At 43.2% G+C, this 21,180-nt stretch overlaps 1 protein-coding gene across 4 annotated transcripts in view; it reads left to right on the forward strand.

Annotated features, from left to right (window-relative positions):
* stard9 (StAR-related lipid transfer (START) domain containing 9) overlaps positions 1–21,180 on the forward strand; it is a 247,660-nt gene that overhangs the window by 131,103 nt on the left and 95,377 nt on the right. For all 4 annotated transcript variants that reach the window (XR_007957336.1, XM_052028043.1, XM_052028052.1 and 1 more), the window contains exons 9-12: positions 575–647; positions 2,494–2,561; positions 3,525–3,622; positions 19,567–19,758. Coding sequence is in view for 3 of the 4 variants with exons in the window: in XM_052028043.1 (XP_051884003.1) it covers positions 575–647; positions 2,494–2,561; positions 3,525–3,622; positions 19,567–19,758 (431 nt within the window). In the remaining variant the exon portion in view is untranslated. The remainder of the gene's footprint in view (positions 1–574; positions 648–2,493; positions 2,562–3,524; positions 3,623–19,566; positions 19,759–21,180) is intronic.

A 21,180-nucleotide genomic window follows, 5' to 3' on the forward strand; every position in this document is an offset into this window, starting at 1 on the left:
CCACCATCCATGATAAAAGAGCCCATTTGATTTGTAGCCCATCGGCCACTCTAAACATTCATTCCTTCCACCATTGCCACACAATGGCTGCTATATGTGCCACCTACAAAATTCAATGCAGTTACATGCTCAGGCTACTCCAATAGCACCTCCCAAACCTGCAACCTCTACCACCAAGAACAACAAGGGCAGCAGGTGCATAGAAACAACACTAAGCTCAGTTGACCACCTTCTCTGCTGTAATAATCTGTGAAGTGGTCTTTGGAATTTTTTAAAATCATAGATTAAAAACATTAGAGGTTTAAAATGAGCTGTGTGATACCAGTGACACAAAAGACTATAGATGCTGGAATCTGGAGCAACACACAAGAAGCTAAAGGAACTTAGCAGGTCAGGCAGTAGCTATGGAGGGAAATGGGCGGTCAATGTTTTAGGTCGAGATCTTCATCGATTTCCCTTCATCGAAGCTGCCTGACCTGCTGAGTTCCTCCAGCTTGTGTGTTGTATAATACTGGTTTCATTTTCAATTAAATTTGATTCTTTTCTATCTATTTGTTGTGTGCTTTTGTTTTAGAATCACTGCTGCTACCCACATCCATGATGCGAGCAGTCGATCACATGCCATCTTTACCATCCATTACACCCAGGTTAGCAAAATATTTGTTGTGTTTCAGTCTGATCACTTCAGTCTTTGCTTCATGTAGTGTGTACAACAAAATGGCTGAGAAATGTGTCATTATCCACCTGAGCAAACCTCATTTCCTGTTGTACCTTTCCAGGCCAGTGCATTGTGATCTGTGTTACCAGACTCTTCCCTATATGTTTAAAAACTCTTTTAAAAAATAACATTTCCACATAACAATTATTCATTTTCTTCATCCAAATTTTGAGAAATTATCGTTGTCTTAGTTTAGTTTGATAGCCACCCATTAGGAAGAGTACAGAAGTAAGCCATTTAGATCCTTGAGCTTCTGTCATTTGATGAGATCATGGCCAATAATTTCATCTACCTGCTTTTGCTGCATTATTTTAAAATACCATGATCCCAAATACTATGAGTATCTGGAATTTTCAGTTGACCTAACTCCAACAGACTTTTGTGGGTGGCTAGGATTTCACATTTCTATTACCCCTTATGCAGAAGCAATCATGTCACTTCTAGTCTAGCTCTAATTTTAATGTTGTATCTTCTGGATCTGGGTAATTAGTGAATGGACATTAGTGAATTAACAACCTGGTAGTCTCCTGGTTACCATTACTGAGGCTAACTATTTCATTTTAGATTTATTTAATTGGTTGCATTTAAATTCCCCAGCTGTCATTGTGAGATTTGACCAGTGGCCCAAGGATCTGGTTGCTCGTTAGTAATCTAACCACAATACAACAATTCCTGTTAATTTTCCCAATTAGCCAATGAGGTTACCTATTAATATTCTCAAAGCAGGAGAATGCAAACAAAGGGATAGAGTTGAAAAGCAGGAAAATTGTGCTAAACCTATATTAAATTTTGGTTAGGTGACACCTGAAATCGTTCATACATCTGTTTGCTGTAATATCAGTATAAGGAGTGCAGAGAGCACTTACAAGGTGGTGCTAGAAGTGCAGGGGTGTACACATCAGGAGAATAGAGCTGACTTTTCTGTTGAGAAAAGGAGGTTGAGAAGGTGACAAAATATTTAAAATATTGAAAAGTTTTTTTTTGATAAGATGTACATTTCCCCATGTGGGGAAGACCATAACTGGAGGCCATCGTTGTACAGTAATCACCAAGGAATCCATTTTGAGAATTCAGTAGAAATTTCTTTCCACAAAGAATGGTGAGAATGTGGAACTTGCTGCCACAGGGAGTGATTGTGGTGAACACCTTGTGCATGTAAAGGGCTGGGCCAACATATGAGGGAGAAGGGAAAAGCAGGTCATGCTGACAGATTCAGATAGAGTGGAGGAGGCTCAAGTGGAGCACAAACCAAATGTGGAGTGGTTGGACTTGATTGGCTTGTATTAGTGCTGCAATGCTATGAAGTGTTTTAATATTCTGCTAAAAATAAATTGAGTGATCTCGTGAATGCTATAACAATTTTTCAGTTAAATTCATCTTTCACATTTCAAAGTGAATATGTGTTTGGAATTATTGAATTATTCATTAGCTAATTCCCTAGATTGGGGAGTGCTTTCAAAACATGTTGGTAACCTGAACCCATCTCCAAGGTCAGTTCAAGCTTTTAAGACTGAAATTTTATTCAGTTAAGGTATCAACATATATAGAATAAAGATGGGTAAAATGAGTTATGTCACAGTCAGTCGCAATCTGTTTAAATGTTGGACAGGTTCAAGGCTGCTTCTCATGTGAATTTCCTTGCCCAAGGGTTTTTGCTGAACTTATGGCAATGTGACTAAGGTAAAAGAAAATTAAGATACAGAGAGAAGTTGCAAAATGAAATTTCTGACTTTATTGCTAAGTATTAAGTAAACATTTCGCTTTCTGTTCTTTAGGCAATACTGGAGAATAACCTTCCATCAGAAATAGTTAGTAAAATCAACCTTGTTGACTTGGCAGGGAGGTGAGTTCTTGGAAACTTTATTTACAAAATTTGACTAATATATTCATGTACTGCAGCCATACCTGAGATAGTAAATGCAACAGTTAGGATGAGAGCGTGAAGGTTAAAGGAAAAAAAAGTGATAGTCTTTTATTTAAATGAAATATTCCAGGAAGAGAGCATGTGATAAGGCTCTTAACCTATATCTGTACCTCCATATCTATACCTGTCAATGCCCTTAAACTTGGGAAGGATGTAGGTAAACATTGAAATAAGTAACATTTCACATGATCCCAAAGGTAACAGGAAAAACTTACACTCGTTAACCAAATCTTGCAGCCAGTATTTAGATCTCTAACTGGTTATAATTCAAAATCATTTTGCTCCTTCTCTGATGTGTGATCAAATGTGTGTACAAGAGAAATGAGGTGTTCCTCTCTCAGGACCATTGACCAGTGATATATGGCATCACTGGCGAATATTGGGTCCATTGGGTCTCCGTCACACAGAAAAAACAATTTCTAGTTGCATTTTTGGTCGTCCTTTTCCAAACTAATCCAACATATTTTTGTTTTTGATCACTCATTTGCTCTGTGACAGTATTCCCTACAAATCATGACCACTTCCCAAGTAATAGTAGCCTTGATGAAACATCTCTACGATAGAGAGAAACTTTAGACTTCTACCTCCAGTAGATGAATGAAAATGTTAGTTGGGAAATTGAAAGTTTTCTAACTTTGTTTTGAATTGATAAATTCCAATGAGTACAGCACTACATCCATGAATCATCCTCACAAACTAGGCAAAAATGGAATCAATTATTTGTTCGTCTAAATTTCTGATGAACAGACGTGGTCATCATGAAAATCTGAATAATTAAGTAATTGTGCCCTCTGCTGGATTAGATACAACTTGAAAATGTGTTGAGGAACCGTTCAGTATGTGTTGCATAGTACTCTCCTTATTTCTCCAATTTAATTACAGTGAAAGAGCAGATCCAAATTACTCCAAGGACAGGATCACAGAAGGATCAAACATTAACAAATCACTGGTTACTCTGGGAATAGTCATCTCCACTTTAGGTAAGACGTTGCAGCAATTCTTCAATACTGTCATATATTTGAACTGTGATTATTTTTGAAAGATGAAAATGTCTGTGATACTTTTAAGTTTTTTTAACATGCATATATGTTTGAGATGAAGTAACAGATGTAATGGAAAGAATAAGACAAACTTGCATGTTTTCTGTTGCATCTTTCAAAATTTCACATCTCAAAGCACCTAAATTTAAATTGGTTTAGTATTACCACCTCTTAGTCAATTAAGTACTTAGAAGATGTAGTCACCATTTTACTTGTCACTATTTTACTAAGAGCAAGGTGCAGAATTAAGGTGTGTACTGACTCTTGAAATAAGTTTTCAGTTCAGTCTCGCACTCCGCCTTCAACATCCCTCTGACTCTTTAGGGATAAAGCTTAATAGAGGATGTCAGTATTTAATCAAGAAAATTATTAACCCTGCAATAATGGGTGTTCTTTAAAGAGGAAGTGTTAGCTGAAGAGTACTCCATCAGATCTGTAGGAAAGACTAAATTAATCTCGCATCAATGTTTTTTTCCTGTTCCATGCATTTTGTTTTCTGTCTCAAAAATAAATAATGGCATTGTCCAGTGGCTGGATTGAAAGATCATGTTTAATGTGGTCATAAGTACATTAGGAGTAGGAGTAGCAGCAGGCAGGTGGTCATTTGACCCTGTTCTGCCAACCAATAAGGTTGTGGCTGAGCTTGAACATCAAATCTACTATCATATCCCGAAATTCCCTGATTCATTTCACACCCTAGAATCCATAGGTCTCAGGTTAGGCTGTTGACCATCCTCAGTCCTGGCAGTGACTTCCACCCACTCTAAGGGAAATGTACACCTACGTAAGTCAGTATCAATTTCATCTATTTTCCACAGCACATTACAAATAATTTGTATACCTAGATAAAATAAAAGGCACAATGTGAATGGAAATCTTTTTCTGATTTCTTTCTTGTATCACTGTGTTGAAGAGAAAGCCTGTAAAGGTCTTTATTGATTTTTTTTTTTAACCACACTTCAAATAATATTAAAATCAACATTTGTTAAAATAGATGATTTGAGATCAAAACACCTAATGACAGTTTTCTAAGTAGCTACTCTTTGACAAATTAATTTCAGTCTCATGTTTTAAAGATATTTCAAAATTAAATAGTTCATTTAATTTAGCAGATTCCATATTAAAAATATGAACATGAACTTCCACATTAAATGTCTGAAATGTCCTTGAACTGGGTTGTGGCACTTCTATAGAACCATAGAACAATACAGCACAATACAGGCCCTTCAGCTCACCATGTTGTGCCAACCTTCAAACCACACTTAAGACTATCTAACCCCTTCCTCCCACATATCCCTCTATCTTAAATTCCTTCATATGCTTATCTCACAATCTCTTGAACTTGACCAACGTATCAGCCTCCACCACCACCCCAGGCAGCGCATTCCACGCACCAACCACTCTCTGGGTGAAAAACCTCCCTCTGGCATTTCCCTTGAACTTCCCACCCATTACCTTAAAGCCAAGCCCTCTTGTATTGAGCATTGGTGCCCTGGGAAAGAGGTGCTGGCTGTCCACTCCATTCCTCTTAATATCTTGTAGACTTCTATCGTGTCTCCTCTCATCCTCCTCCTTTCCAATGAGTAAAGCCCTAGCTCCTTTAGTCTCTCCTCATATTCCATACTCTCTAATCCAGGCAGCATCCTGGTAAATCTCCTCTGCACCCTTTCTAATGCCTCCACATCCTTCCTATAATGAGGTGACCAGAACTGGACACAGTACTCTAAGTGTGGTCTAATCAGAGTTTTGTAAAGCTGCATCATCACTTCATGGCTGTTAAACTCGATCCCATGACTTATGAAAGCTAACATCCCATAAGCTTTCTTAACTACCCTATCCACCTGTGAGGCAATTTTCAGTGATCTGTGGATATGAACCCCCAGATCCCTCTGCTCCTCTACACTGTCCACAATCCTGCCATTTACCTTGTATTCCACCTTGGAGTTTGTCCTTCCAAAGTGTACCACCTCACACTTCTCTGGATTGAACTCCATCTGCCACTTCTCAGTCCAGCTCTGCATCCTATCAATATCCCTCTGTAAGCTTCGACAGTCCTCCACACTATCCACAATTCCACCGATCTTTGTCATCTGCAAACTTGCTAGCCCACCCTTCCACCCCCTCACCTAAGTCGTTAATAAATATCACAAAAAGTAGAGGTCCCAGAACCGATCCCTGTGGGACACCACTAGTCACAGCCCTCCAATCTGAATGCACTCCCTCCACCACAACCCTCTGCTTTCTACAGGCAAGCCAATTCTGAATCCACATGGCCAAGCCTCCCTGGATCCCATATGCCCTCTGACCTTCTCAAGAAGCCCGCCATGCAGAACCTTGTCAAACGCCTTACAAAAATCCATGTAGACCACATCTACTGCACTACCCTCATCAATCTTCCTGGTCACCTCCTCAAAGAACCCTATCAGGCTAGTGAGGCAAGATCTTTCCTTCACAAATCCATGCTGGCTGTCCCTAATCAGTCCATGATTCTCTAAATGATCATAGATCCTATCTCTTAGAATCCTTTCTAGCAGCTTACCCAGCACAGATGTAAGGCTCACTGGTCTGTAATTCCCTGGACTATCCCTCCTACCTTTTTTGAATAAGGGGACAACATTTGCCATCCTCCAATCCTCCGGTACCATCCCCGTGGACAACGAGGACTCAAAGATCCTAGCCAACGGTTCAGCAATCTCCTCCTGAAGCAGCCTGGGGAATATTCCGTCAGGCCCTGGGGACTTGCCTGTCCTAATATTTTCTAACAGCTCCAACATATCCTCTCTCTTGATATCTACATACTCTAGAACATTACCCTTACCAACACTGTCCTCAGCTTCATCAAGACCCCTCTTCTTGGTGAATACTGAAGAGAAGTATTCATTGAGAACCTCACCCACTTCCACAGCTTCCAGGCACCTCTTCCCACCTTTTGTCTTTAATCAGACCTACCTGTACTCTAGCCATCCTTCTGCTCTTCATGTACGAGTAAATAGCCTTGGGATTCTCCGTGACCCTACTCGCCAAAGCCTTTTCATGTCCCCTTCTCGCTCTCCTCAGCCCCTTCTTAAGTTCCTTCTTTGCTACCCTATATTCCTCACGAACCCTATCTGATCCTTGTTGCTTATGCCTTATGTATGCTGCCGCCTTCTTCCTAACTAGTTGTTCCACCTCTCTTGTCACCCATGGTTCCTTCACTCTGCCATTCCTTCTCTGCCTCACTGGGACACATTTATCCCTAACATCCTGCAAGAGATCCCTGAACAATGACCACATCTCCACAGTACATTTCCATCAAAAATGTCATCCCAATTTACACTCTCAAGTTCTCGCCTTATAGCCTCATAATTCGCCTTTCCCAATTAAATATCTTCCCATCCTCTTTGCTCCTATCCCTGTCCATGACGATGCTAAAGGTTATTGAGCAGTGGTCACTGTCCCCCAGATGCTCACCCATTGATAAATCTGTCACCTGACCTGGTTCATTACCTAAAACTAGATCTAATATGGCATTCCCTCTAGTTGGCCTGTCAACATAATGTGACAGGAATCCATCCTGGACACACTTAACAAACTCCGCCCCATCTAAGCCTTTGGCACTAAGCAGGTACCAATCAATATTTGGGAAGTTGAAGTCTCCCACGATAATAACCCTGTTATTTTTGCATCTTTCCAAAATTTGCCTCCCAATCTGCTCCTCAGTGTCCCTACTGCTACTGGGGGGCCTATAGAATACTCCCAGTGGAGTAACTGCTCCTTTCTTGTTCCTAACTTCCACCCATATTGACACTGGAGAGGATCCTTCTACATTATCTACCCTTTCTGCAGCTGTAACTGTGTCCCGGCCAGTATTGCCACCCCTCCTCCTCTTCTCCCTCCCTCCCTATCCCTTTTAAAACACTGAAAACCAGGAATATTCAATATCCATTCCTGCCCTGGTGTCAGCCATGTCTCTGTAATAGCCACAATGTCATAGTCCCATGTACTTATCCAAGCTCTCAGTTCATCTCCCTTATTCTTGATGCTTCTTGCATTTAAGTAAATGCACTTTAGCCCACCCACCTTACTACTTTTATAGCCTGTACTCTGCTTCTCCTTCCTCAAAGCCTCTCTACCTGTTAGATCTGACTTTTTCCCATCCCCTTCTTCCTCTGACCTACTCCTCCGGTTCCCATCCCCCTCGCAATCTAGTTGAAACCCTCCCGTACCACCCTAGCAAACCTGGCTGCAAGGATATTGGCTCCCCCTCAGGTTCGGGTGTAACCCGTCCTCTCTGTACAGGTCCCAGCTTCCACCTTCCCCAGAAGAGATCCCAATGATCCAAAGATCTAAAACCTTCCCTCCTGCACCAACTTCTCAGCCACACATTTATTTGCCATCTCCTCCTATTCCTATCTTCACTATCGCATGGCACTGGCAGCAATCCTGAGATTGCTACCCTTGAGGTCCTGTTCTTCAGCCCTCTGCCTAGCTCCCTAAACTCACTTTTCAGGACCTCATCCCTCTTCCTACCTATGTCGTTGGTACCAACATGAACCACAACTTCTGGCTGTTCTCCTTCCCACTCAAGAATCCTGTGGACCTTCTCTTTTAGGAAAGGAATTTTTTCTTTACCACTAGCTAATGCAGACCCAGTTATCTGTGTCTGCTCATTTACAATCCTTTTGGGAGTCATTCGTGTTATAAGCAGATCAACTGCTTGAAAACTCCATTGCAATCTGCATACCTCAATACAAGTCCACTGACGGAATGAGCAAGAATAGAATGGTCTTCAGCTGCTACACTGCCTCAGTAAATTTGTTTTGCAGAATAACAATTGAACAGGCCCTGCGAGGAAGAAAGATATGATACCAAGACAACAGAAGAATTCAGATTTCAGTTTTTTAGTCCTCTAAGTTCTCTTGCAGATTAGGGGCAGACTTAAGAGCTCTGGGTACCATCATACACACAACTGCTCTGCTGAAGACTGCAAGAAATTGCACAGAGTTGTGGAAACAGCTTTGTGTATCACACAAACCAGCCTCCCCTCCATTGCCTCTCTCTGCACTTCCCAGTGACTTGGGAAAGCAGCCAACATAATCAAAGATCCCTCCTGCCCGGGTCATTCTCTCTTCTCCCCCCTTCATCAGGTAGAAGATACAAAAGCTTGAAAACGTGCATCACAAGTCTCAAGGACAGCCTCTATCCCACTGTTCTAAGACTCGTGAATGGACCTCTTGTATGCTAAAGATGAACTCTTGATCTCTCAATCTACCTTGTCATGGCCCTTGCACCTTATTTGTCTACCTGCACTGTACTTTCTCCATAACTAACACTATATTCTGCATTTTGTTGTTGTTTTTCCCTTTGTACTACCTCAATGTACTTGTGTTTGGAATGATCTCTATGAATGGCATGCAGAACAAAGTTTTTTGTTATCTCTTGGTGCATGTGACAATAATAAACCAACTACCAAAGTACATTGCAGGTACCTATCATTCTGTGTGGTTAAAACAAAAAGTACCTTGCCTCACAAATCTCCTTTAAATTTCCCCCCCCCTCACCTTAAATCTATGCCCTTTAGAGATATAATGTACTATCTGGATGGGGGTTACATTGCCAATTCTCTCAGCATGAGGACTGCAGACAACTTCCAAGTCCTCCATAACACTTAAGTTTGGCAAAGTAGACATTGGGCAATGTTTCCTTTAATTTCTTGAGCATGCTATTTTCAAAATCATTTTCTTCACTTCGGCAGTCTCATCTTCCCCAACTGGCACATAGAAGTGATGTTGTCACCTTTAAAGTCATTGGTGTTATCTAGTTTATGGATACTTGGCTCTTGTGGTGAACATCTTGCAGGCACCAAGATGCTCTTGCCCATCCAGGCTGTTCCACACGTTGTGCTGCCTGAGTGCAAACAATGTATATTGTTTCCTATGCCATGTGAGGTACTATGCAATCTCACCAAAGAGGTGAAAATTATTTTAAAAAAACAGGACAATTTGGATAAAAGATAGAAAGGAGTTGTAGGCAGGTGGTCACACCAGGGCGACGGGAGTCAGGCAGGTGGGTCACAGTCAGGAGGGGGAAGAGGAATAGTCAGGTACTAGAGAGTACCCCTGTGGCTGTACCCCTTGACAATAAGAACTGCTTGAGTACTGTTGGGGGAGACAGCCTACCTGGGGGAAGCAATAGTGGCAGTGCCTCTGGCACAGAGTCTGGCTCTGTGGCTCAGAAGGGCAGGGAAGGAGAGAGGAGGGCAGTAGTGATAGGGGACTCTATAGTTAGGGGGCAGACAGGCGATTCTGTGGACGCAGGAAGGAAACTCGGATGGTAGTTTGCCTCCCCGGTGCCAGGGTCCAAGATGTTTCAGATCGCGTCCAAGATATCCTGCAGAGGGAGGGAGAACAGCCAGAAGTTGTGGTACATATTGGTACCAACAACATAGGTAGGAAAAGGGATGAGGTCCTGAAAGAAGACTATAGGGAGTTAGGAAGGAAGTTGAAAAGCAGGACTGCAAAGGTAGTAATTTCAGGATTACTGCCTGTGCCACACGACAGTGAGTATAGGAATAGAGTGAGGTGGAGGTTAAATGCGTGTCTGAGGGATTGGAGTGAGGGGCAGGGATTCAGATTTCTTGATCATTGGGGCCTCTTTTGGGGCAGGTATGACCTGTACAAAAAGGACGGGTTGCACTTGAATCCCAAGGGGACCAATATCCTGGCGGGGAGGTTTGCTAAGGCTACTGGGGGGAGTTTAAACTAGAATTGTTGGGGGGTGGGATCCAAACTGGAGAGATTGGGGAAGAGGTGTTTGGCTCTCAAATAGAGAAAGCTTGTAGTTGGTATGAGAGGGAAGATAGGCAGGTGATTGTGAAGGAACGTGCTCAGACCAACGTTTGAGATGTGTCTATTTTAACGCAAGGAGTATAGTGAACAAGGCGGATGAGCTTAGAGCTTGGATAAATACTTGGAGCTATGATGTGGTGGCCATTACATAGACTTGGATGGCTCAGGGACAGGAATTGTTATTTCAAGTACTGGGTTTTAGATGTTTCAGAAAGGACAGGGAGGGAGGCAAAAGAGGTGGGGGAGTGGCACTGTTGATCAGAGATAGTGTCACTGCTGCAGAAAAGGTGGACGTCTATGGAATCTGTGGGTTGAGGTTAGGAACAGGAAGGGGTCAATAACTTTACTGAGTGTTTTTTATAGGCCGCCCAATAGCAACAGGGATATCGAGTAGCAGATAGGGAAGCAGATCCTAGAAAGGTGTGATAAGAACAGAGTTGTTGTGATGGGAGATTTTAATTTCCCAAATATCGATTGGAATCTCCATACAGCAAGGGGTTTAGATGGGGTGAAGTTTAAGTGTGTTCAGGAAGGTTTCTTGACACAATATATAGATAGGCCTACAAGAGGAGAGGCTGGGCTTGATTTGGTATTGGGAAATGAACCTGGTCAGGTGTCAGATCTCTCTGTGGGAGAGCATTTTGGAGATAATGATCATAATTCTATCTCCTTTACGATAGCACTGGAGAGAGATAGGAATAGACAGACTAGAAAGGCGTTTAGCTGGAGTAAAGGGAATTATGAGGCTCTCAGGCAGGGAATTGGAAGCTTAAATTGGGAACATGTTCTCAGGGAAAAGTACAGAAGAAATGTGGCATATATTCAGGGGATATTTGTGTGGAGTTCTGCATAGGTATGTTCCAATGAGACAGGGAAGTTACGATAGGATACAGGTGGTGCACAAAGGCTAAAATATAGTCAAATGGAAAAGAAAAACTTACCAAAGGTTCAGAGAGCTAGGTAATGTTAGAGATCTGGAAGAGTGTAAGGCTAATAGGAAGGAGCTTAAGAAGGAAATTAGGAGAGCCAGGTGGGGACGTGAGAAGGCCTTGCCGGGCAGGATCAAGGAAGACCCCAAGGCGTTCTACAAGTATGTGAAGGGCAAGAGGATAAGATGCGAAAGAATAGGGCCTATCAAGTGCAGCAGTGGGAAAGTGTGTATGGATCTGGAAGAAATAGCGGAGGTACTTAATGAATACTTTACATCAGTATTCATTACGGAAAAAGATCTGGGTGATTGTAGTGAGGACTTGCAGCAGGCTGAAAAGCTTGAGCATGTAGATATTAAGAAAGAGGAGGTGCTGGAACTTTTGGAAAGTATCAAGTTGGATAAGTCGCCGGGACCAAATGAGATGTACCCCAGGCTGCTGTGGGAGGCGAGGGAGGAGATTGCGGAGCCTCTGACGATGATCTTTGCATCATCAATGGAGACGGGAGAGGTTCCAGAGGATTGGAGGGTTGCAGATTTGTTCCCTTATTCAAGAAAGGGAGTAGAGATAGCCCAGGAAATTATAGACCAGTGAGTCTTACTTCAGTGGCTGGTAAGCTGATGGAGAAGATCCTGAGAGGCAGGATTTATGAACATTTGGAGAGGTATAATGTGATTAGGAATGGTCAGCATGGCTCTGTCAAGGGCAGGTCCTGCCTTATGAGCCTTATTGAATTTTTTGAGGATGTGACTAAACACATCGAAGAAGGGAGAGCGGTAGATGTGTATATGGATTTCAGCAAGGCATTTGATAAGGTACCCCATGCAAGGCTTCTTGAGAAAGTAAAGAGGCATGGGATCCAAGGGGACATTGCATTGTGGATCCAGAACTGGCTGGCCCACAGAAGGCAAAGAGTAGTTGTTGAAGGGTCGTATTCTGCGTGGAGTACCTCAGTGACCCTTACTCTTTGTGATTTTTATAAATGACCTGGATGAGGAAGTGGAGGGATGAGTTAGTAAGTTTGCAGATGACACAAAGGTTGGGGGTGTTGTGGATAGTACAGACGGCTGTCAGAGGTTAGTGGGACACCGATAGCATGCAAAGCTGGGCTGAGAAGTGGCAGATGGAATTCAACCCAGATAAGTGTGAAGTGGTTCATTTTGGTAGGTCAAATATGATGGCAGAGTATAGTATTAATGGTAAGACTCTTGCCAGTGTGGAGAATCAGAGGGATCTTGGGGTCTGAGTCCATAGGACGCTCAAAGCAGCTGCGCAGGTTGACTCTGTGGTTAAGAAGGCATATGGTGTATTGTCCTTCATCAATCGTGGAATAAAATTTAGGAGCCAGGAGGTATTGTTATAGCTATATAGGACCCTGGTCAGACCCCACTTGGAGTCCTGTGCCCAGTTCTGGTCACCTCACTACAGGAAGGATGTGGAAGCCATAGAAAGGGTACAGAGGAGATTTACAAGGATGCTGCCTGGATTGTGGAGCATGCCTTATGAAAGCAGGTTGAGGGAACTCGGCCTTTTCTCCTTGGAGAGACGGAGGATGAGGGGCGACCTGATAGACGTATATAAGATGATGAGAGGCATTGATCGGGTAGATAGAGGCTTTTCCCCAGGGCTGAATTGGTGGCCACAAGAGGACATAGGTTTAAGGTGCTGGGGAGTAGGTATAGAGGATATGTCAGGGGTAAGTTTTTTTTACTCAGAGAGTGATGAGTGTGTGGAATGGGCTGCAGGCAACGGCGGTGAAAGCGGATACGATAGGGTCTTTCAAGAGACTTATGGATGGGTACATGGAGCTGAGTAAAATAGAGGGCTATGGGTAAGCCTAGTAATTTCTAAGGTAGGGACATGTTCGGCACAGCTTTGTGGGCCGAAGGGCCTGAATTGTGCTGTAGGTGTTCTATGTTTTAACTCTTGGAATTTCATGCTGACCCTCAATGTGATCAAAAGGTTTTTGGGAGATCACTTGTCCCTAATATTTCTTAACAATGCTGACCTTGTGCACCAATGGATTCATTGTCTCAGCCAGAAATGTTCAAGTTTAGCTGGAAGGAGTTCATGAAATCAGCACCCATCAATTGTAGCCCACAGCCAATTTCAGATCCATCAGGAATTGATGCCTGCTATTTGATCTGCAGTCATGCCTGTCAGTGGCACCATAGATCCATGGTTAGTTGTATCTCAGGAAAGCCTGGACTCTGACCTCCTTGATACCAGACAGATGAAAGATTAGACAAGCCTCCACAAGACCAAACTCCACTGCTGTAGATGTATGTGGTTCTTTTGGCAGGTTGAAGCTGCCGTGATTCAGGGATCTCCTGATTACCTGAGCTTTTACAGTGCCTGTGGAACCAATCCCCTTCCAATCCTGGCCCTTGCCTGGACCCATAAGAAGCACAAGAATATGTTATTTTAAAAAGCTTAGAGCTTGGATCGATACTTGGAGCTATGATATGGTGGCCATTACAGAGACTTGGATGGCTCCGGGGCTGGAATAGTCGATTCAAGTGCCGGGTTTTAGATGTTTCAGGAAGGACAGGGAGGGAGGCAAGAGTGGTGGGGGAGTGGCACTGTTGATCAGTGTCACGGCTGCGGAAAAGGTGGACGTTGTGGAGGGATTGTCTACGGAGTCTGTGTGGCTGGAGGTTAGGAACAGGAAGGGGTCAATAACTGAGCTGGGTGTTTTTTATAGGCCGCCCAATAATGACGGTTATTGAGGAGCAGATAGGGAAGCAGATCCTAGAAGGGTGTGAGAATAACAGACTTGTGATGGGGGATTTTAATTTCCCAAACATCGATTGGCATCTCCAAGACAGTGAGGGGTTTAGATGGGGTGGAGTTTGTTAGGTGTGTTCAGGAAGGGTTTTTTTTTCTTTTTTTCGCATTAATACATCTGGGCTTGTAAAACGTTCTGACTAAGAGGGACAAAGGAAATGCAGGAGGGGAGGGAAGAGAACCAGAATATTTTAGATCATTTTCACCAGATGAGTTAAGCGCTGGGAGTGGGAGTCAAGGGTTCTTGACACAGAATGTAGATAGAGCTACAAGAGGAGAGGCTGTGCTTGATTTGATATTGGGTAATGAACCTGGTGAGGTGTCAGATCTCTCAGTGGGTGAACATTTTGGTGATAGTGATCATAATTCTATCTCTTTTATGTTAGCACTGGAGAGAGATAAGAACAGACAGGTTAGAAAGGTAGTAAAGGGAATTATAAGGCTCTCAGGCAGGAAATTGGAAGATTAAATTGGGAACAGATGTTCTCTGGGAAAAGTACGGAAGATACGTGGCAAATATTCAGGGAATATTTGTGTGGAGCTCTGCATCGACATGTTCCATTGAGACGGGAGTCATGATAGGATACAGGAACCGTGGTGTACAAAGGCTATAATCAATCTGGTCAAAAGGAAAAGAAAAGCATACAAAAGGTACAGAGAGCTAGGTAATGTTAGAGATCTGGAGGAATACAAGGCTAAAAGGAAGGAACTTCAGAAAGAGATTAGGAGAGCCAGAAGGGGACATGAGAAGACCTTGGCGGGCAGGATTAAGGTAAACCCCAAGACGTTCTACAAGTATGTGAAGAGTAAGAGGATGAAATACGGAAGGATAGGGCCTATGAAGTGCAGCAGTGGGAAAGTGTGTATGGATCTGGAAGAAATAGCGGACGTACTTAATGAATACTTTACATCAGTATTCACCACGGAAAAAGATCTGGGGGATTGTAGTGGGGACTTGCAGTGGCCTGAAAAGGTTGAGCATGTAGATATTAGAAAAGAGGTGGTGCTGAAACTTTTGGAAAGCATCAACTTAGATAAGTCGCCGGGATTGGATGAGATGTACCCCAGGTTGCTGTGGGAGGCGAGGGAGGAGATTGCGGAGCCTCTGACGATGATCTTTGTGTCGTCCATGGAGACGGGAGAGGTTCCAGAAGATTGGAGGGTTGAGGATGTTGTTCTCTTATTCAAGAAGGGGAGTAGGGATAGCCCAGGAAATTATAGACTGGTGAGTCTCACCTCAGTGGTTGGTAAGCTGATGGAGGAGATCCTGAGGGGCAGGATTTATGAACATTTGGAGAGGTATAATATGATTAGGAATAGTCAGCATGGCTTTGTTAAGGGCAGGTCCTGCCTTACGAGCCTGATTGAATTTTTTGAGGATGTGACTAAACACATCGATGAAGGGAGAGCAGTAGATGTAGTGTATATGGATTTCAGCAAGGCGTTTGATAAGGTACCCCATGTAAGGCTTATGGAGAAGGTGAGGAGACATGGGATCCAAGAGGCCATTGCAGTGTGGATCCAGAACTGGCTGGCCCACAGAAGGCAAAGAGTAGTTGTTGAAGGGTCGTATTCTGAGTGGAGGTCAGTGACCAGTGGTGTACCTCAGGGTTCTGTACTGGGACCCTTACTCTTTGTGATTTTTATAAATGACCTGGATGAGGAAGTGGAGGGGTGGGTTAGTAAGTTTGTGGATGACACGAAGGTTGGGGGTGTTTTGGATAGTTTGGAGGGCTGTCAGAAGTTACAGAGGGACATAGATAGGATGCAAAGTTGGGCTGAGAAGTGGCAGATGAAGTTCAACCCAGATAAGTGTGAAGTGGTTCATTTTGGTAGGTCAAATATGTTGGCGGAATATAGTCTTAATGGTAGGACTCTTGGCAGTGTGGATGATCAGAGGGATCTTGGGGTCCGAGTCCATAGGACGCTCAAAGCGGCTGCACAGGTTGACTCTGTGGTTAAGGCAGCATGTGGTGTATTGTCCTTCATCAATCGGGGAATTGAATTTAGGAGCCGTAAGGTATTGTTGCAGCTACATAGGTCCCTGGTCAGACCCCACTTGGAGTATTGTGCTCAGTTCTGGTCACCTCACTACAGGAAAGATGTGGAAGCCATAGAAAGGGTGCAGAGGAGATTTACAAGGATACTGCCTGGATTGTGGAGCATGCCTTATGAAAGCAGGTTGAGGGAACTCAGCCTTTTCTCCTTGGAGAGACGGAGGATGAGGGGGGACCTGATAGAGGTGTATAAGATGATGAGAGGTATTGATCGGGTAGATAGTTAGAGGCTTTTGCCCAGGACTGAATTGGTGGCCACAAGAGGACATAGGTTTAAGGTGCTGGGGAGTAGATATGGAGGAAATGTCAGGGGTAAGTTTTTTTTACTCAGAGTGGTGAGTGCATGGAATGGGCTGCTGGAGACGGTGGTGGAGGCTGATACAATAGGGTCTTTCAAGAGACTGTTAGATAGGTACATGGAGCTGAGTAAAATAGAGGGCTATGGGTAAGCCTAGTAATTTCTAGGGTAGGAACATGTTCGGCACAGCTTTGTGGGCCGAAGGGCTTGAATTACGCTTTAGTTTTTCTATGTTCTTAAAAAAAACAGGATATATTTTGGCAGCATGATGCTGAAGTTCAGATTGTCGTCCTTCATTTTTGAATTTAATAAATGAATGCTGCACTAACAACATGCTTCAGTATTAAAGGAAATTAGGTTTGAAAGAAAAGGCTGGTATTCATTCAAGTGATTCTCAGTTGTTTGGCCATGTAGAGACATTGGGGGACTTTTGTCTGGTGGAGAGTGAAGTGAAACAATAGTGTTCAGTTTGAAGATGATGAGGAGGGGATAAAGTACGTGATGAAGGCAGATGTGCTTCCCTGCAGGTAATGCTCCGGTGATAATGCATGTTTTGATAAATCTGGCTGTGAATGCTGTCTAATTTTTTCTACTTGCTGTACTGGCCCAGTGTCCATTGGGGATACCAAACACATTCCTGGCATCCTGTTTGGGGGTGTTTCAAATTGATTGTTTTACTGAGAGATTCAAATCCAGCCATATATAAGCAGAAAAACACAATTAAAATGTAATAGAATCATAGAAACGTACAGCACAGAAGGAGGCTCTTGATCCACTTCATCCATTCCAACTATGATGCCTCTTTGTACTAATCCCATTTAGCTGAATTAGGCCCGTATCCCTCTACGCCTTTCCTATCCAAGTACCTGTACAAATGCCTTCTAAATGTTGTAACTGTATCTGTCTTCATTACCTCTCTGGCAGCTTGTTCCAAATATTCATCACCCTCTGTGTGAAATACTTACCCATCAGATCTCCTTTAAATTTCTCACCTTGAACCTGTGCCCTTTTGTTCTAGGCTCTATGGCTCTGGGAAAAAGACTCTGACTATCTATCAGCCCTCTTAATTTTATAAGCCTCTTTAAGGTCACCACTCCACCTCCTACATTTCAAAGAGAATAAACCCAGCCTATTCAATCTCTCCTATAACTACAGCCCTTCATTCCAGACGACATCCTGGTAAATCTCTTCTCCACACTCTCGTTTGTTACCATATCCTTCCTGTAGTGTAGTGACCAGAACTGTACATAATAAGTGCCATCTAATCAATATTTCATATAACTGCAACATGACATCCCAACTCTTATAGTCAGTGCCTCGGCATGTAAATACAAGCCTATCAGATGCCTTTTTCACTACTGTATCTACCTGTGTCATCACTTTCAAAGCTTTGGACTTGCACCCTAAGGTTTCTCTGTACTTCAGCACTCCTAAGGTCCCTGCCATTTACTCTGTTTTGGGTACCAGAACTTGGGATCCAGTTCACCTCAGTTCCTTTGCCTTGCACTTCTGAAGCTTAAATTTCATCTGCTACAGCTCCACTCAACTTTCCAGCTGTTCTATATCTCTCTGTACCCTTAGAAAATGTTCTTTGTTTTCTATGACTCCACCAATTTTCGTGTTGTCTGCAAACTACATTCTCATCCAAGTCATTTATATATATGTTACAGGTTCTGCACTGATTTCTTGCAGTATACCAGTTGTTAGAGAATTCCATTCAGAAAAACACCCATTCACCCTCTGCCTCCTATCACACAACCAATTTTGGATCTTATTCACCTCAGATCCTTTGTGCCATAACCTTCTGGACCCACTTACCATGCAGGACCTTGTCAGAAGCCTTATTAAAATGCATGTGGACAGTATCTACCTCCCTGCCTTCATTCTCTTTGGTCACGACCTCAAAAAAAAATCAGATTTCTGAGACATGATCTCCTTTGTAGAAAACTATACTGATTCTTCCTAATCAGTCTCTGTCTTTCTAAATGAACATAAATCTTATCCTTCAGAATCTTCTCTAATAACCACTGATGTAAGGCTCACCAGCCTATGGTTTCCAGGTTTATCCCTACTGCCCTATTGAACAAGGGTACAACATTCGCTATATGCCAGACTCTGGTACCTGCAGAAATCTTAATCAGAACCCAGCAGTCTCCTCCCTTGCTCCCCTTGGCATCTGAGGTAGATCCTGTCTGGCCCTGGTAATCTATCCACCCTAGTGAGCTCCATTACTTCTACCACTTCCTTCCTCTTGATACAGACATGCTTCAAAATATCAGTGTACCCCTTCCTTAACTCTACAGCCGCCACGTACTTTACCCTGGTGAATACCAGTGAGAAGTATTCATTTAGGATCCCACTTGGTTAGCATAACGCTATTACAGCGCCAGCAACCCGGGTTCAATTCCAGCCACTGTCTGTAAGGAGTTTGTAAGTTCTCCCCGTGTCTGCGTGGGTTTCCTCCGGGTGCTCCGGTTTCCTCCCACATTCCAAAGACGTACGGGTTTGGAGCTGTGGGCATGCTATGTTGGCGCTGGAAGCGTGGTGACACTTGCAGGCTGCCCCCAGAACACTCCATGCAAAAGACGTATTTCACTGTGTGTTTCGATGTACATGTGACTAATAAAGATAACTCCTGGATCCATCCAAAGATTACCTGTCTGGTCCCTGATCGGATTTGTTCCAATCTCTTATGTTGCTTAAGTGACTCATTTGATAACAATTTCTTATACCAGATAGACACTGTTTTCTTTTCTCTGATCAAACCTTCAATATCCTTTGTTAACCAGGTTTCCCTAAACTTATTATCTTTGCCTCTTACCACTACAGGGACATTCTGACTCTTCACTCTCATTATCTCACTTTTAAGAAATTCCTACTTACCAGATGTTGTTGAGAGCGCTCTGATGTGACATGTTCTTTATTGAATAAAGCAATGTGACCGAATCCTATTTAAGTATTTTGTGATTTGTTTCAAATTATGCAGCACAAAATTCCCAGATATCCAACAGCTGTCAGAGTATAAATACTGTAATGAGTGAAGGAGACAGTGGAAGCCATTCCAGTGCATCTTCAGGAAATAGCAGGCGCCAGTATTATGTCCCTTACCGTGATTCTGTCCTCACTTGGCTTCTCAAGGACAGCCTTGGAGGAAATTCTAAAACCATCATGATTGCAAGTAAGTGTTGTGGTCTTTTCTAAAACTCTTAATTTTGTTTATGTGACGAGAAACTCTAAATATTTACATACTTTTCAGGAATCCTTCATGGGAAAATCTTTTTATTGGTACGTTGGTGAAGAACAAACATTGAACAGTACAGTACAGAAACAGAGCCATCATATCTGTGGTGACCATGATGCCACTTTAAACTGAACACTTGCCTGCACATGGTCTATATCCCTCCATTCCCTGCCTGTTCGTGTACCTGTCTAAATGCCTCTGAAATATTGCTCTTGTACTTGCTTCCACCATCTCCCCTGACCCAGCAACCTCAACCCACAGCAATTCTATTGCCAAAATAGGTCCAGGGCAGACACCATCTCCCTGGCACTACACTCATCTTCAGAACATCTGGATAACAAAGACACCTACATCAGACTCCTATTTATTGACTATAGCTCCACCTTCAATACAATAATTCCTACCTCCTAGACCTAGGGCTCAGCACCTCCCTCTGCGACTGGATCCTTGACTTACTGACCCGCAATCAGTAAGGATAGGCAGCAACACTTACACCACAATTATCCTCCACACTGATGCCCCACAAGGCTGTATCCTCAGCCCCTTAATTTACTCCCTACACACTCAAAATGGTGTGTCCAAATTCTGCTCATAACTCCAGCTACAAGTTCACAGATAACACCAAACAATGACGAGACAGTACAGGAAGGAGATAGAGAGCCTAGTGCCATGGTGTCAAGACAACAACCTTTCCCTCAATGTCAGCAAAACAAAAGAGCTGGTCATTGATTTCAAGAAGTGGGGCTGAATACACGCCACTGTCTGTATCAGTCGTGCTGAGGTGTAGATGGTTGAGAGCTGCAAGTTCCAGTGTGTAAATATCACCAATAGCTTGTCCTGGTCCAACCATGCAGAAGGCACTATGGCCAAGAACGCACACCAGTACCTCCATTTCCTCAGAAGGCTAAGGAAATTCAGCATGTCCCTGTTGACCGCCAACAATTTTTATAGATGTAGCGTCCTATCTGGATGCACCATGGCTTGTTATTGCAACTGCTCTGCTGAAGACTGCAAGGAATTGCACAGACTTGTGGACACAGCCCAGTCTATCACGAAAACCAGCCTCCCCTCCATTGCCTCTGTCTACTCTTCCCACTGCCTTCCCCCTCCCACCCCAGTCATTCTCTCTTCTCCTCCTCCCCCACCCACCCCCCAATTGGGCAGAAGATACAAAAGCTTGAAAACATGCACTACCAGGCTTAAGGACAGCTACTATCCCTCTGCTCTAAGACTCTTGAATGGACCTCTTGTACAATAAAGCTAAACTCTTGATCTCTCAATCTACCTCGTCGTGGCCCTTGCAGCGTATTTGTCTACCTGCACTGCACTTTCTTTGTAACTGTAACATTATATTCTGCA

This window comes from Pristis pectinata, chromosome 1, assembly GCF_009764475.1.
Source record: "Pristis pectinata isolate sPriPec2 chromosome 1, sPriPec2.1.pri, whole genome shotgun sequence".
Classification (NCBI taxonomy): domain Eukaryota; kingdom Metazoa; phylum Chordata; class Chondrichthyes; order Rhinopristiformes; family Pristidae; genus Pristis; species Pristis pectinata.